The sequence below is a fragment of the Canis aureus genome, chromosome 1 (assembly GCF_053574225.1).
Source record: "Canis aureus isolate CA01 chromosome 1, VMU_Caureus_v.1.0, whole genome shotgun sequence".
In the NCBI taxonomy this organism is placed as follows: domain Eukaryota; kingdom Metazoa; phylum Chordata; class Mammalia; order Carnivora; family Canidae; genus Canis; species Canis aureus.
This window is the reverse complement of record NC_135611.1, coordinates 19,298,892-19,314,044: the sequence shown is the minus strand read 5'-3', so window position 1 is coordinate 19,314,044 and position 15,153 is coordinate 19,298,892. Positions and strand designations below refer to the sequence as shown.

The following is a 15,153-nucleotide window of genomic DNA, read 5'->3' as shown; positions in this document are numbered from 1 at the left end:
AACATGTTGTCTTTCACCCTATTTCCCTTGTTACAACCTAGCCCTTTAGGGAAGCCACATTATTAACACATAGGTGTGGTTCAGCTACAGCCCTCAGTGCCATTCCCTAAACTTGGTCAAGCAGTATATTGCCTGCCCCATTCCCTTAAAATTGGTCATTTGAACCCACACAATAAGACTTCTTTCTTGGGACGCCTGGGTGGCTCCACGGTTAGGGCGTGAGCCAAAGGCAGTCTGGGGATCGTCCCAGCCTGGGGATCAAGTCCCACGTCGGGCTCCCTGTGAGGACCCTGCTTCTCCCTCTGCCTGTGTCTCTGCCTCTCTCTGCGTGTCTCTCATGAATAAATAAATAAAATCTTTAAAAAAAATACTTTAAAGACTTCTTTCTTGAGCCCAATTTGAATTTGATCTTTCTGACTTTTGAATCCCAGTTCTGCCACTTAGTATAGTTACTTTCCATTACAATTTTATTTCCACACCAATTGATAACCGTGCAACTGTATCTTCAGTTATTCACAATTGACATTGGAAAGAACAGAGATGAAGTCCGCGTGTCACAATGGACCACTGGAAACCTCACCCAGGGATGCCATCTAGCTACTCACCCAAAGTCGCTGAGTTTAGTCATGTTACCATTTCATTAATCCAGTTAACCATAATGTGGGCGAGCCCCCTCCCCTTTATTTATACCACCATTCAGCTGTCCGAGAAGACATCATACCTTGGCACCTCGATGAACTCTGGACCCAGTTTTCTCCTTCATAAAAATGCTGGTACCATTGCCCTCTTTAGGGATGTTCTGGGCAGGTGCAGGAAGACATGAAACAGCACAGGAAAGCTCAATTTCAAACCTAGACCCTCAGTTCCACCTCCAGTTCTTTCTCTTCTCTGTCACACCTTGCACGCGTAGGTCAGGCTGCCCAGGAGGTAGACATTCCTGCTGGATGGCTGGCTGTTGGGCAGGGAGGTTGCCTGGGGATCTTTTCCAACTCCCAGCATTCTGTGATTTTATTGATCTTAGGAAATTTGATTTAGGTTTGCTCAGAATTTAGTTAACATACCATTTGAGTTTCAGCCTTTCAGTATTACCAACACCTTTTCATGCTGACGAAAGAAACATAGAATATCTTAAAAATGTAATTAGCTTTTGAATTTTTTAAAACTTAAACTATGATCTAAACTCTATAATAATTAAGCAATCTAGGTCAGCATGCTCATGCCTTTGTGGGATCTCAGTAGTAATGTTTAATCCTGAAAAGAACCTGGCTACCTACTCCGCCCTGCTATACTGCTGAAGGCCCCTCTTCCAGTCCCCTACTGGATCTCGAGCATCAAGATCTTCTGTGGAGGTGATGTGGGCACCGACGGCATCCTTTCTGTTTCTTGTTCAGAATGTGTGTGTTTTGTCACCTAACATCTTCCTTTTTAGTGGTGAATATCAGAGGACCCCCCTCCATCCTCCTGAGTTCCTGCTTTGTATCTACTCTCAGTTATTATCAGTCAATGTAGCAGTCACTAAGAAATTATAGGCAGAATTTCCTAGAATCAACTCACCTTCTTTAAACAGTGATAAGAATGTCCATGTAATGCGTACTTACTTTCATCTAAAAGTTAAAATAATGATTCTTAGACGAATCTGTAAAAACATTTGTAAACATTTTGAGAATTTTTAGTAAACAATCCAGTTTACACATGAGGTATACAGACTTACATAATTAGAGCAGTACAGATCTTCATATAATTTCATATGGATATTTAAGAATGAAGATTATGTGACTAGAGGGAGAAACTATAATGGATCACGTACTGAGTAGCAAAACGCTCCTTGTGTATAGTTGACGAGTAGATCACATTCCACATTTTAATGAAGAGTCTTACTAGTTTTCACAGGAGTCTATTATATAAAATATACAGGAAACTTACAAACAGAATATCATTTTTATGTTTTAGGGGTAGGTAGCAAAAGAATATAACATCACTATCCTGATCAGGATGTTCTCACAGTTCGGAAAGATTTATTTTGTCATGTACATACTCTTAAAAATAACCTGGACAATGCCCTGCCCATGATCTTTATAGAGAGAAAATAAGTGTCCATTAATAATTTTTGCATCAACACAAAATAACTATTGGCAGAACATTGTAGATTGGTTCTAAAAGTATTGAGCATGGGGTAAATTAACAGTACTGAGGATATTTTAAACTAAAAATAATATTAAAAACTAAAAATAATTTTGCAGTTTTGAGTTCTTTTGATAATTATATGGATGGAAGTGAATTTTGCTTCCTTTCAGGTACACGTCCTTAAATGAAGCCTTTTTCTGTGGCCTTATAAACAAATTATTACCTCTAATTTTTTTTTCTTTTTTGGCAAAAAATTTGAAAATACCCAGCACAGTCTTCTTTCTTGCCTGATTCTGAGCTTTGTGATATGCATTCAGTACTAGTTCTTGATAATTTGTTAACAAGGCGTTTTTAACACTTTGGACAGATGCACATACTGTTTTCAATCTTCACGGTTAATTATTCGATTTTGTATTTGATGCCAGAACACCCTGACTCCTAATCACTGCTCATTGTTGCAAGTCCATTATATTCTAACTGTTTGAGTGCTCCCATTGACCTTGAACTGACATTATAAGCTGTGTCTAATCTTTTCAGTCTATATTTCAAATGCTTCTTTTCTTTTTTCCTTTTTTTCCTGATCCCTGTTTAGCATCACAATGGGGCTGCCTCTTAGCCCTGCAGCTGACTCCGCCCGCTCCGCAAGGCATGCCCTCTCGCTCATCGCCACTGCCAGACCACCCGCCTTCATCACAACTATAGCCAAAGAGGTGAGCAGAGCCTCTCTGTGTGCTCCATCTTCTCATTTAAAGGAATTATTACGTACTGTGAGCTGAGGGTCCGTATCCACAAATAATCCTTCCAATTTGTTCTACAACAGTGCAAGTTAATAATTTAGTGCTAAAATGAATACATGCGTACCTGTATGCATGTACCCTGAATTCCACAGCAACGCATTCCTTACTTGTGCTTTTTGTATTCATTTCTGTTCTCAAAGTTAACTCTCTTGCAAATATTTGAAATCAATTTTTCAATCTGAAATATAACAGGCTTATTCAAATTAAAATATACTAAAGATATTCACATTTTATAAGTGTAAATATCTTCCCGTAATCAACACTGAACTTATTTAACATTGGCTCTTCAACTGTAAACAAAAATGTAAGTCATAAACTTGCTAATTGTTTTTCCTATTACATGTCACAGATAAAGACTTGAATGCCAATTGATTCCCACATTCTTAGTGTTCTAACTAATTGCCCACATCTAACTGAAAAACTAGTAAAGAACAATGAACCAATTATAGAATCTTTCCTGTAGGTCTTAGTAGTGGGAGAGAAAGCAAAGGATGATAAGCCCCTACATTTTTTCTTAAAGGTTTGTTCCATTTCAGCATAAATAATGTGCACACTTGGTGTCCATGGGGTATGAACTCTGTCCGAGTTGTTTTTCCTGTAGCTATGATGAATTTTTAAAATACTAAATAAATACCTCTGAGTCTACCCTGATGACCTGAAGCCTGCTGGGCCCGTGTCTACCTAGAGCCATTCTTAATAGGCATGCAGCAAGTATTTGTGACGTGAAAGTAGCTTTAGAAGGGAGGAAGGAAGGTCTTGTTAATAGCAGATTGTATGGGTTTATATGAGGTGGTGGGACTTTGAATTCATACCTAAAATAAATTTGTAGAGTAAAGGGGGTGTGTTCTGCTGTTAGTGCATAGTGTTACAGAAAGGTTGCATTGTGTTTAAAATATGCATGTGTATGTTATAGATCTATGATTTGTAGATATTAATATTTATATGAAGTATATATTTATAAATGAGCAGATTTATTAGCCTGGAATTTCTTACCAGTTTTTCTTATCAGTTGAGTATGCATAGACAGTAATATTGAATATATTGAATAAGTCTGGTCTCATATACAAGGTCCTAAAAGTACCAGGCATAAAACTGCCTCTTTAAAGAGTAAGCAAGTATCTGTGTCGATTATGTTTTTGAACTTAATTTTCACCTTCTACATCAGTTTTTTTTAAATTTATTCATGAGAGACACAGAGAGAAAGAGGCAGAGACATAGGTAGAGAGAGAAGCAGGCTCTAATATGAGTATTTTTAAATGAACTGTTAGAATAGCCATGCTTTTGATTTATTCTACTCCAACATTTGGCTAGTAAGGTATTTTAAAAATATTTTAGGGACGCCTGGGTGGCTTAGTGGTTGAGCGTCTGCCTTTGGCTCAGGGCATGATCCTGGAGTCCCGGGATCGAGTCTCACATACGGCTCCCAGTGAGGAACCTGCCTCTCCTTCTGTCTATGTGTCTGCCTCTCTCTCTCTGTGTCTCTCACGAATAAATAAATAAAATCTTTAAAAAATATTTTTTAATGTTAATGTTTTACTAATTGCCAGTTGATTTCCACATTCTTAGTGTTCTAATATTTCAATGTGATAGTTCACATTTATTATCTTGTAAAAATAAATTTTCCACTTAGAGTTTTAGATTTAGATCCTAAAGTATTTCTATTTCTCACTGTTTCTGTCCTCTTCTCCCCCCACCCCTCCCCTGTCATGCCCATTCCTCCATGGCTAGCCCAGCACCTACCAGTGTTCTTTCTCCTCTGAATGATTAAGACTTACAATTTGTACAGGGAAGAAAAATCACAGTGAACTTATATTTACAATGCTTATTATTTTTGGAGGCATGTTCATTTGAATTTCTCAACTTAATTATATGGCACCAAGAATGGTACCTGGGACACAGAAGTCTTATGTAAGCATCATTTACTGTTATTACTTGAGAGCAAGTCTCATGTCTCTTACTTGCTGGTGTCTTCTAACTGCTGTCTTGACTTCAGCATCAGATATGCCAAATCCACAAACCTTCAGTGTGTCTTTTGAAAAATGTCATGATAGTATTATATTAAAGTCTCCTATTATACCCAAGAACTTACAGGATTTTATTAGAGAATACTTAGTTTTTATTTTACTAAAAACTATATTTTAGGTTTTTTTTGTTTTTGTTTTTTGTTTTTTGCAATCAAGTGTTTCCTGACCCACCCCAAGAGATTTGTTTTTGTTGATTCTCTTTTTCTTCCCCAGTTGTATTAACAAGTGAAAAATAAACCACTGGCTAGAAATGCATAACTGAATCAAGTATCAGCCATGTCTATAGCATGGTTATGTCTTCACAGGTACACAGACATACGGCTCTTGCAGCAAATACCCAGTCACAACAGAACATGCACACGACAACTCTTGCACGAGCTAAAGGGGAAATTCTGAGAGTCATTGAGATTCTTATTGAAAAGATGCCCACAGATGTTGTGGATCTTCTTGTGGAGGTAAGATATCCTGCTTTAAATGTGACAGCACAGCCTATATTTAATGTCCATGTAGTAATATAAATCAGCATTTTTATTTCCAAGGAAATAAAAAGAGAGCCTTAATAGAATTATCTAAAGAAAGAGAGGGAGATAATTAAATGAATTAACTTTTGTACCATTTCTAGGGACCTTACTTAAATTTCATTAAAAGTCAAAATGATAACTGTGTACTTATCATTCATAGGGAAGTAGTCTGTATTGGAGTACTTTTTAAAGGGTATGTTCTTGCATTATAACTAAACAAAAACTTGTAGTGTGCGTGAATAAAAGGTACCTATATTGTACATAAATATGCATTGGCTTTGAAGTCAACAAGTTTTGTTTCTGTATGTTACTGCTCTTTTTTTATAATTTTCACAGATAAGAGAGAGAATATCTTACAGAGTAACTATATTGTAACTTCAATGAATATGCTATAGTTGTAAATATTGTGATCAAACCATCTAGAATTTTCATGCAGCTGAGGCCTTAAATAATTTGTATTTTGGAAAATTAAGTATTTGAAATTAATTTTGGATTTACATCTTTTCTATAAAGGTAATGGACATCATTATGTACTGCCTTGAAGGATCTTTAGTTAAAAAGAAAGGTCTTCAAGAATGTTTCCCAGCCATCTGCAGGTAAAGAAGCCTTCAATAGCATGCAAAATAAATAATTTTTACTAACAATTTTGAAAAAATTTTTAGCAGGATGAGTTAGTAGTTTTGTTAGTTAGAAAACCGGTTATAAATTAATATCTGCTTACTTTCTGAAAACAATTTAGGCAGATCATAGTAAAAAGCACAGGTATAATAGAACTAGTATTTGAAACTGGGTACTGATGAAATTTTTTTCAAAACTTAAAAAAATGAGTAAGAGATAGCATCTGTTTAGTATGTGTGTGTTCATATATTCATCACTGAAATTAGCATTTACATTATAAAAGGAAGAGTTTAGGAAGCTTCTGACTTAGAAAGTATACTATTCAGTCAAAGGAACCTTTCCTACCACATTTTCACATTTTAAGTTTTATTTTTAATTTAAAAGCATTTTTCATATTGTCTTACTAAGTGTAGGTGTTTTCCCTATGAGAAGGCTGGCCAAGAGCAGTTAGAATTGACATAAATAATGTTGCATATGTTAAGCATAACCAATAATTTTAAACATGTATAGCATGTAATTGTTATGAAATGAAGGGTTTTTTTTAAATGTCAAATGTAGTAGTGTTTATTTTCCCTTTAAAGTAGTTTATGGTTCTTAAAATGTGTATAGCTTGGGGAACATTTTGTTAGGAAATGTTTTACCTCCAAGCGGTCAGTGGAAATAGTGCTTAAATCTATTGAAAATCATTGTTTTTAAGAAAACAGAACAACCAGTTAGTCATAGCTACATAACAGTTTTCTTTTTAAGACAAATTCCGTGACCTCCTTACTTATGTTTTCTCAGTTCTACGCACATACAGTAGAAAAAAGCTTTATTTTAGACTATAAGCTTCCCGAGAGCAGTGATGGTATATGACGCATCGTTGTCTTCTGTATCTCCTGGCATTTCAGCAGGTGTTTGCTGAATTACTTGTACTCCATGAGTCTTCCAGTATCTTTTTCCATATTTACAGTAGGCTTCATATTGTAACCTCTTCGTTTTTGCTGCTGCTGAGTCATGCCACCCTGAATACCCAAAAGGAAAAGATTATGCTAAAATATACATGTGCACAGATGTATTTTCTTGTGGTACAGATTAGGTGTGTTAGAATCCAGTCATTTTTTTTTTTTAACATCATGCCACATTGTCTGGTTTGTGTTCTTTTTTGTTAAAACTTGTACATATAACATCTTTTTATGCAGTTAACTGATGAGAGTACATGTAGCTGCTGTATTCCTAGTCAGTCCTTCTCTAAGGAAATGCCTATGTGAAAATGGACATTGGGTTGTGACTTTATAGAGGCGATGATTATCACAGAGCTGAGTGTTAGCAAAGGATTCCTTACAGCACCAGTCTTGGCAATATAAACTAAGCTTCCTGGAAGTTAATGTGAGGAAATGGTCGAGTGTTTCAAGGGCCTGTCTTTGCCCTTGCTGGAAGCCTGCCTGCCACCCAGTGGCACCCTCAGTTCCTTAAGTTACCCTAGTCTGCTGGTGTACACTTTTGTTTGCTGTTGTTTCTTCGCCAGAGGCTAAGGATTCTGCTCGGATGCTAAGAGGCATGCTCACTACCAGATTTTTCTGATTTGACCGAAAGCGATTGTATTTTGTTTATTAATTTAATAACACCTATTGTACACCTACTGTGTGCATCAAGTACTAGCTAGGCCTTAGGGAACAATGATGGGGATAAGATGATTTCCTTGAGGAGCACACAGGGTCTGATAGGGTAGGTGATTATTAAGATAAATAATTCCAGGGTGCTATGTTCTATGCTGGAGGAGAATAACATACCAGAGACAAGGTTGGGCAATAAATGGCGGTGCTTAACTCTGGGTGGAGGAGGCTTAGAAAGCTTCATAAAGGAGAAGTAATAATAATAATAATAATAATAATAGTAATAATAGATTCTTAGAAAGTTTCACAGAAGAGAAGGCAGACTAATAATAATCTCCTTTTATTAAAAGAAGAACATTTTTTTTTTAATTTTTATTTATTTATGATAGTCACACACAGAGAGAGAGAGGGAGGCAGAAACATAGGCAGAGGGAGAAGCAGGCTCCATGCACGGGGAGCCCGACGTGGGATTCGATCCCGGGTCTCCAGGATCGCGCCCTGGGCCAAAGGCAGGCGCCAAACCGCTGTGCCACCCAGGGATCCCAAAGAGGAACATGTTTTAATAAAAGTGACCGCTAATCAGAGTGAAGGATCTGTCCCCCACAAGATTTTGGGTTGGTGGTGGTGGATTCTAGAAGAGCCTCACAGAAGAGTTGATGGAGCGAGATTTGCAGAATGAACCGGTGTGTAACATCTGAAATTACAGAAAGAACCAGATCAACAAATGTCTAGAGACACAAAAGTATATGGTGAGCTTGGCAAATTCCTGTGGTAGTGGCTAGAATGTAGGCTGAGGATGGGAATCTGATACAGTGTCAGAGGGATAGGGCTTTGAATTCCATACAAAGGATTTTGGCCATTATTCTGTAAACAATGGAGAATCAGCAGTGTTTAAGCAAAAGCATGTAATTCTTTGGCCAGGACATAGTTGGTAAGACCTAATCTAATGAAACTTCAGATTTATAACAGTTCACTATGAGATTAGGTTAGATGTTATACAACTGTGAGAATATAAGTCACAGAGGCCCATTTATGTAAGAATTAGTCCATAAGCATAGAAGGGTGATTAGCACTATAAGGTTGTTGCTTATGCTAAATGTTAGTTGGAACAGGCAGTAAGTTATGGAGAATGTCAGAGAACATTAAACTTAGATGGGGCCTCAGAAGTTTTACTGGTCGATGCCATGCTACCTATTAGCTGATTTGTACTAGGCTGATAAATGAACAACAACAAGGATACCAACATATCAACAGAAGCTAAAATTATTTTATTGAATATCTGCCATGTCTGTGCCATTGTCCTGGGTGCCTTACAGCACTTGTGAGCTCTCTACTTATAAATGCCTTTCACTAGATATCAAACTCTAGTCAAAGTCAGGACGTACGTATCTGCAGTCTGGTCATGTGGCATTTGTTTTTACAATCTTTATATAATATTGTAGTCTTGTTGTTAATTTTTCTTTTTTTTTTTTTACCCTATTTTTTTATTTCTTTTATTTTTATTTATTCCCTTATACTATTTTAAAGATGCTGTGGGTTTTAACTTAGGCGAAACTGTGTAATGTTGCTGTATACCAATACTCAATTGTTACGGTTGGTAGATCAGATCATAAAAATATATTTAAAAAAACTTCATTAAGTATTCGTTTTATTTTTTTTTTAAGTATTGATTTTAAAGGAAATATTTGTCAAAGCACCCAGCAGAATGCTCATGATTTAGATGTTCAGAGAATGTTAGTTTCCTGTGGGTCTATCTTAATAATAATGTGGAAAACGGAAATGTATATAAGAAATTAATGAAAATTTGAAAGTATTTTATATACATACAGACTACAAAATGGCATTATTTTCATAGATGTGAAAAAGTTGGTTTACTTCTCAAAATATTAACTAATTTTTAGTCAATGTTATAAAGGTGATCTTCACATCTAAAGTTGTATTAATTCAATTAGGAGCTAATATGGTATCCAGAAGTCATCAAGTATTTAAAAATCAAAAGTACTCTTGAGTTGGGTTATACATAAAATTCAGTTTTCTGTGAGTACCAAGACAAAGTAGCATCCTTGAATGCTGAATAATCCTGAGATTGGTTTTCTTGGTGTTTTGTTTTGCTTAGTTTTTTAACCTTGACCACTGGGCTTAATGATTCTGATATGCATCTACATTTTGAATTTTCAGTTCAGGATTTTAAAGCTTTAACAAATATTCATTTGGTAGTTTCTCTAAGATTTTCTTTATTGTTGGTAATTTGGCAGCTATTTCTCAGATTGCATATTACAATAAAATTTCCATTTTACTGTTGTAATGAAAGTCAAGGGTTTTAACTTAGTCTGACCTCTGTGTGTTGTTATATACCAAGAGTCCATTTTATTCAGGTTTGCTTATTTATTCATTTATCTATTCAGGTTTATTTCATGATTATATGACTCCATAAATAATTTAATGAGTGGTGGATTCATCTACTATGTTGTTAACTGAATTTTTGTCCTCTGACATCTTTATTCAAAACATATTTAAAGTTTAAGCTATAAATTGTAAATTCATTGAAAGAAACGAAGAATAATACAAAAAGTTTGATTTATCTAATTTGGTTTATATAATAGCTTTTCTTTCAACTGTTAAAACTTCTTTTAATATCTTCTGCTTGAAAGTAGGGATGCATTAGAACACATGCCAGTAAAATTTGATAGACATTCTTTCTTATCACTGACCAAAGCTCACTTACTGATAGTAAAACATGAGGTTACAGCAAAGCATAAATGCATAATTTGCCAGAAGTAGGCCGTTCAAATCTAAATGTAGCAGCTAGCATGCAAAGAGGCACAGACCATCAGTACCTAAGTCACAGTGTTCATAGGGTAGAACAGTAGTTCAGAAGAACATTCCTGTTCATAGCCTGAGATCAACATGTAATTGAGGGTCCTCATATAAAAGACATAATAAAATGTGTACGTAGTTTGTAGACGCTAGAATTTTAGAGATTTTGTGGCTCTCAAGGGCATGTTAGAAGGATGCTCACACAACTGAATATTAAAGCACAGACAGTTGAGAGAACTAAGGACACAGATAAGAAGGTGAAGTTTAAAAACTGGTATTGAGGGTTCGTTCTCTCCCAGGTAGGCCCTATGAGGAATAATGATCTCTAAGTGCAGTTCCTAGACCATCTTTAAGAGAATTACCTGATTTATAGGCTCCCCTGCAGAGATTCTACCTCAGACGATTACGAAGCCTGGGAAGCTGCATTTAGCAGCCTTCCCTGGTGATTTTTAAGTACACTGAAGTATGAAAATGAATACTCTAATAATCCAAAACTGAGAAACACAAAACCTGAGTCATTGTTCTTGGTGACCATGTCCTGTTATATAAAACCTTGGATCCTTGAATACATGTTTCTATATGGACTAAACTCAGAGGAAGGCCAAGGAAACACCTGAAGACATTGCTTCACTGCCTCCGTTCCAGTGATGCACCATTAATTTTAACTTCAAACTGGTCATCGATTGGCTTTTGTCTAAAACTCATTTGGGAGAAACAGAATACTAAAGAGCTTGTTTGAAAAACATGTGGTCTGTCCTAAAGCTCACATCATGGTCCTGGGATCCTGGGATCCAGCCCCAATCGGGTTCCCCACTCAGCAGGGAGTCTGTCTCTCCCTCTCCCTCTGCCCTTTCTTGGTTCTTGTGCCTTCTCTCGCTCCCTCTCGAATGAATGAATGAATGAATGAATGAGTCTTTAAAAATAAATAAATAAGTCCAAAGCCTTTAAAAATATATAAGTAAAAATAAAAAACACATAGTCCATCAAAAAATAAAACCAACAACCCAGCTGAGTGAAGTAAGTCAGTCGGAGAAGGACAAACATTATATGTTCTCATTCATGTGGGGAATATAAATAATAGTGAAAGGGAATATAAGGGAAGGGAGAAGAAATGGGTAGGAAATATCAGAAAGGGAGACAGAACGTGAGAGACTCCTAACTCTGGGAAACGAACTAGGGGTGGTAGAAGGGGAGGAGGGCGGGGGGTGGGAGTGATTGGGTGATGGGCACTGGGGGTTATTCTGTATGTTGGTAAATTCAACACCAATAAAAAAAAAAGGGGGGGGGGAGAATATAATATTCATGATTTAAAAAAAAAAAAAACCAACAACCCAAAACACATGGTCCATTTATTCCTCTACATGTTTGAGTTTCTATCCCGAGAGTGAATTACATCAGGGGAGCTGCCTTGCTCGGACCACAGTGCCTGGTCTCCTTTGCAGTTCTGTCCCTGAAGCTCCTTGTCAGGATTGCGCCTGCAATTTGCATTAAGGCATCTTCTGAGAGAGTGTCGTGGGAATATTGCCAGTGCATTTATTGTAGGGCTCATGTTGCTGATGCCATGTAGCACTTAGCTTAGTGTCCCTTCTGTGAAGACTCAAGACATTTCTCTTGAACACAGATAACAAGAATTTTTTTGTTTATTTTGTCTTAAGGAGCTAGTATGTGTTTTGGTTTTTGTTTGTTTTTTCTTCCACATAACCGGGGGGTTAATCTAAAAATTTTGGTGTGGCTCAAAGCCAAATCTTAGGCAGCTCAAAGCCAGATCTCTGCCTGACTCTCAGAAAGTCATGTCTTAGACCCCCATTGTCCTTCCCCTACCCCATCACACCTCAGACCACTCTTTCTTTTCCATCTTTTTACTGTATTGTGTTCTAGAAGTTTCTCTAAGTCCTTTATGTAATATGTGAATATATATCTATGTATGTGTGTATGTGAAATGGATACATATTTTAAAACTTATTTCAAAAGCTATGGAAACAAAAATAATTGTACACAGAATACCAACTATAATTATTTTCTAAAAACTATTTTTAAAAGTCCTTCTTTTAAGTATCCTAGATGTTCCCGGAGTAGTTTATATATCTAGATATTTTTCTTTATATATTTACTGAAAGATACAAAAATCACGTCATTTTAACTGCTGTATAAACTCTATAGTCATAGATTTAAATATTTCCTAATACTTTACATTTTAGGTCCAGGGATATTATTAATAATATAGAAGCATCTATTAATAATAAAAGAAAATTCCTTAAATTTCAGTGCCCTCAAGAGACTGTAGAACATATATCCTTCAAAAAACTAATTGACAAAATAGTTCTGCTGCCAGATTTTTTCATCACTATAACAAATAAGGCTATATTGTTATGTTAGAGGAAGTAAGCACAGATACATTAGCAGTAGGATTCTTGAAACATTGAATTACAGAGGTACAATCAGGTAACTTGTTGAAGAAATGAATTCCTCCACAGAGGAATGATCTTCAAAGAGGCCTCATCTGGCACTCTATAGATAATTGTTGGAGGCAAAGTACAGAAGACTCCACATTTAATTGCCAGTTTATAAATAATACAGTGTCCTTAGTTAAACGTACCCTAGACATTAAGAGAGTAGAACTAACTTTTTTCAAGGAGTGGAAGATAAACTTCAATGGAGTTTTCTCAGAATTCCTTGTTAATACGTGGTTACCAAGTGCCGTGTTGCTGAACTTGGATATCCTTGTGAACCCCCCCCCCCCCCCGCCAACAACAGACCAGTCAACACTGAACATGCCGTACCTGACTTGGTTTGAATAATTTTCCTCTTTTGGTCACCTTGTAAACACTGACTCACTTTACATGACTATATTTGTTACAGCAGCATAAAAAAATCAAAGTGTAGAAATACACAGATGTTACTGAACTAAAGGAAAAGCAGTATAGAACACATATATGTGTCATATACTTGTTCTAAAATGAATATAGGTTTCTTATGAGTTTGTAAAAATATTCTTTTGCTAGTCTCAGAATAAAAAATTTAAGTTCTTGTAAGCTACCGCCTATCAAAACTCAGTTAGAAAGGAAGATTAAATACCTCCAGAAGTAGAATGAAATTATAATGTAATTTTTAAATTTGAGGCTATTTTATTATGTTCTTGTGGACTAGGAGTGACATAATGCACAGCAAATGAAAGATTAGGGATTGAGTAATGAAGTTGTAGGTTGATAGGAAAATATGATTATATTTAGAGATATAAAGGTTTCAGGATTTTTTTATAGCAAGAGTTAGATACATATGCCTCTAAATGCAATTTTTAGTTACTTATGACTCCTCAGTTATGCAGATTATCAGTAGCTTGAAGGGGCTTTTATATCCACTTCCTGTATGGTGCCCTTTAGCAAGTAGGAGAGGGCTTCTCTGGCCAAAAACCATATGCCCCAGAATTCCCAGATAGGTCCTTATTTCATGCATTTTTATTCTTTTAAGTTGAGGCAATTGATTTGACATATCACTAAGAGTGATTTAATTTTTATGCCTTCTAAAGACTTGTCAACTAAACTCACAGATTCAAAAGAAATCCTTTGGTGGGCTCTGTCCCAATTTTTAGTTAAGAAGGTATGAACATTTGGTATAGACACTCAAGAACTGAGGTTTTTTTTTTTTTTTTTAACTTTTTTTTTTTAATTTTTATTTATTTATGATAGTCACACACAGAGAGAGAGGCAGAGACACAGGCAGAGGGAGAAGCAGGCTCCATGCACCGGGAGCCCGATGTGGGATTCGATCCCGGGTCTCCAGGATCGCGCCCCGGGCCAAAGGCAGGCGCTAAACCGCTGCGCCACCCAGGGATCCCAGAACTGAGGTTTAATAATAATACCAGCTATGCCACTTCATATGTTCAGGCCTTATTTTGTAAAATAAATAAATGGCACCAATTATTTCACTTAAGCAGTGTAAGCATCACGTATTCCTGTCCTTCATTTACCAAATGGACAAACTTAAGAACATTTTTATGTTGATAGATGACCATGAAGCCCAGCTCTGCTGAACAGATCTCACACCTGCTCTGTGTGCTGCCCGGGAAGAGTCCACAGGCGTGGACGTGCGAGGCAACACACACAGCTGTGTCATCCCGTCAGTGCACAGGATGGCTCCTGTTATGTTCCAGGCCCCAGGCTCTTGCTGCTGCATTCTTCCTTCCATCCTCTCTCCCCTCCTGTTGCACTCTGCTCTCCAGAGGACCTGCTATCCCATTATCCTCTCTTCTCTCTGGCACCTCATCCTCAGCCTGAAAGTGGGCTCTGTTGTGTCTCACTGGACAAACCTCCCTTACCTCTACATCTCCTCTATTTCCTGGTCTCTCATCTCTTCTCCTACAGGAGAAGGAGTCAGCACTCTGTCCATTTTGTCACCTCTTGTGTCCTCTCGACCTACTTTGATCTTTTCTCCCACTATTTTGCTCATCTCTCTCTCTCTCTCCCCTTCTCTCTCTTTCCCTCCCTCCCCCTCTGGTTACAATTTTTTTTGATTGTCCAGTGTTTTTCAGTCTTTAGTGATTCTCAAACTTTTTGGTCTCAGAACTCCTTAAAACTTAAAGACCCAAAGAGTTATTTGAAATACTAACTACAGGGGATCCCTGGGTGGCTCAGCAGTTTAGCGCCCGTCTTCAGCCCAA

The 15,153-nt window shown here is 36.8% G+C and overlaps 1 protein-coding gene across 5 annotated transcripts in view; it reads left to right on the top strand.

The window, feature by feature from the left end:
• The window catches only part of WDR7 (WD repeat domain 7), a 354,125-nt gene that overhangs the window by 254,356 nt on the left and 84,616 nt on the right, over window positions 1-15,153 (top strand). For all 5 annotated transcript variants that reach the window (XM_077891960.1, XM_077891970.1, XM_077891949.1 and 2 more), the window contains 3 exons: window positions 2,717-2,834; window positions 5,251-5,400; window positions 5,980-6,062. In XM_077891960.1, the coding sequence (XP_077748086.1) occupies window positions 2,717-2,834; window positions 5,251-5,400; window positions 5,980-6,062 (351 nt within the window). The remainder of the gene's footprint in view (window positions 1-2,716; window positions 2,835-5,250; window positions 5,401-5,979; window positions 6,063-15,153) is intronic.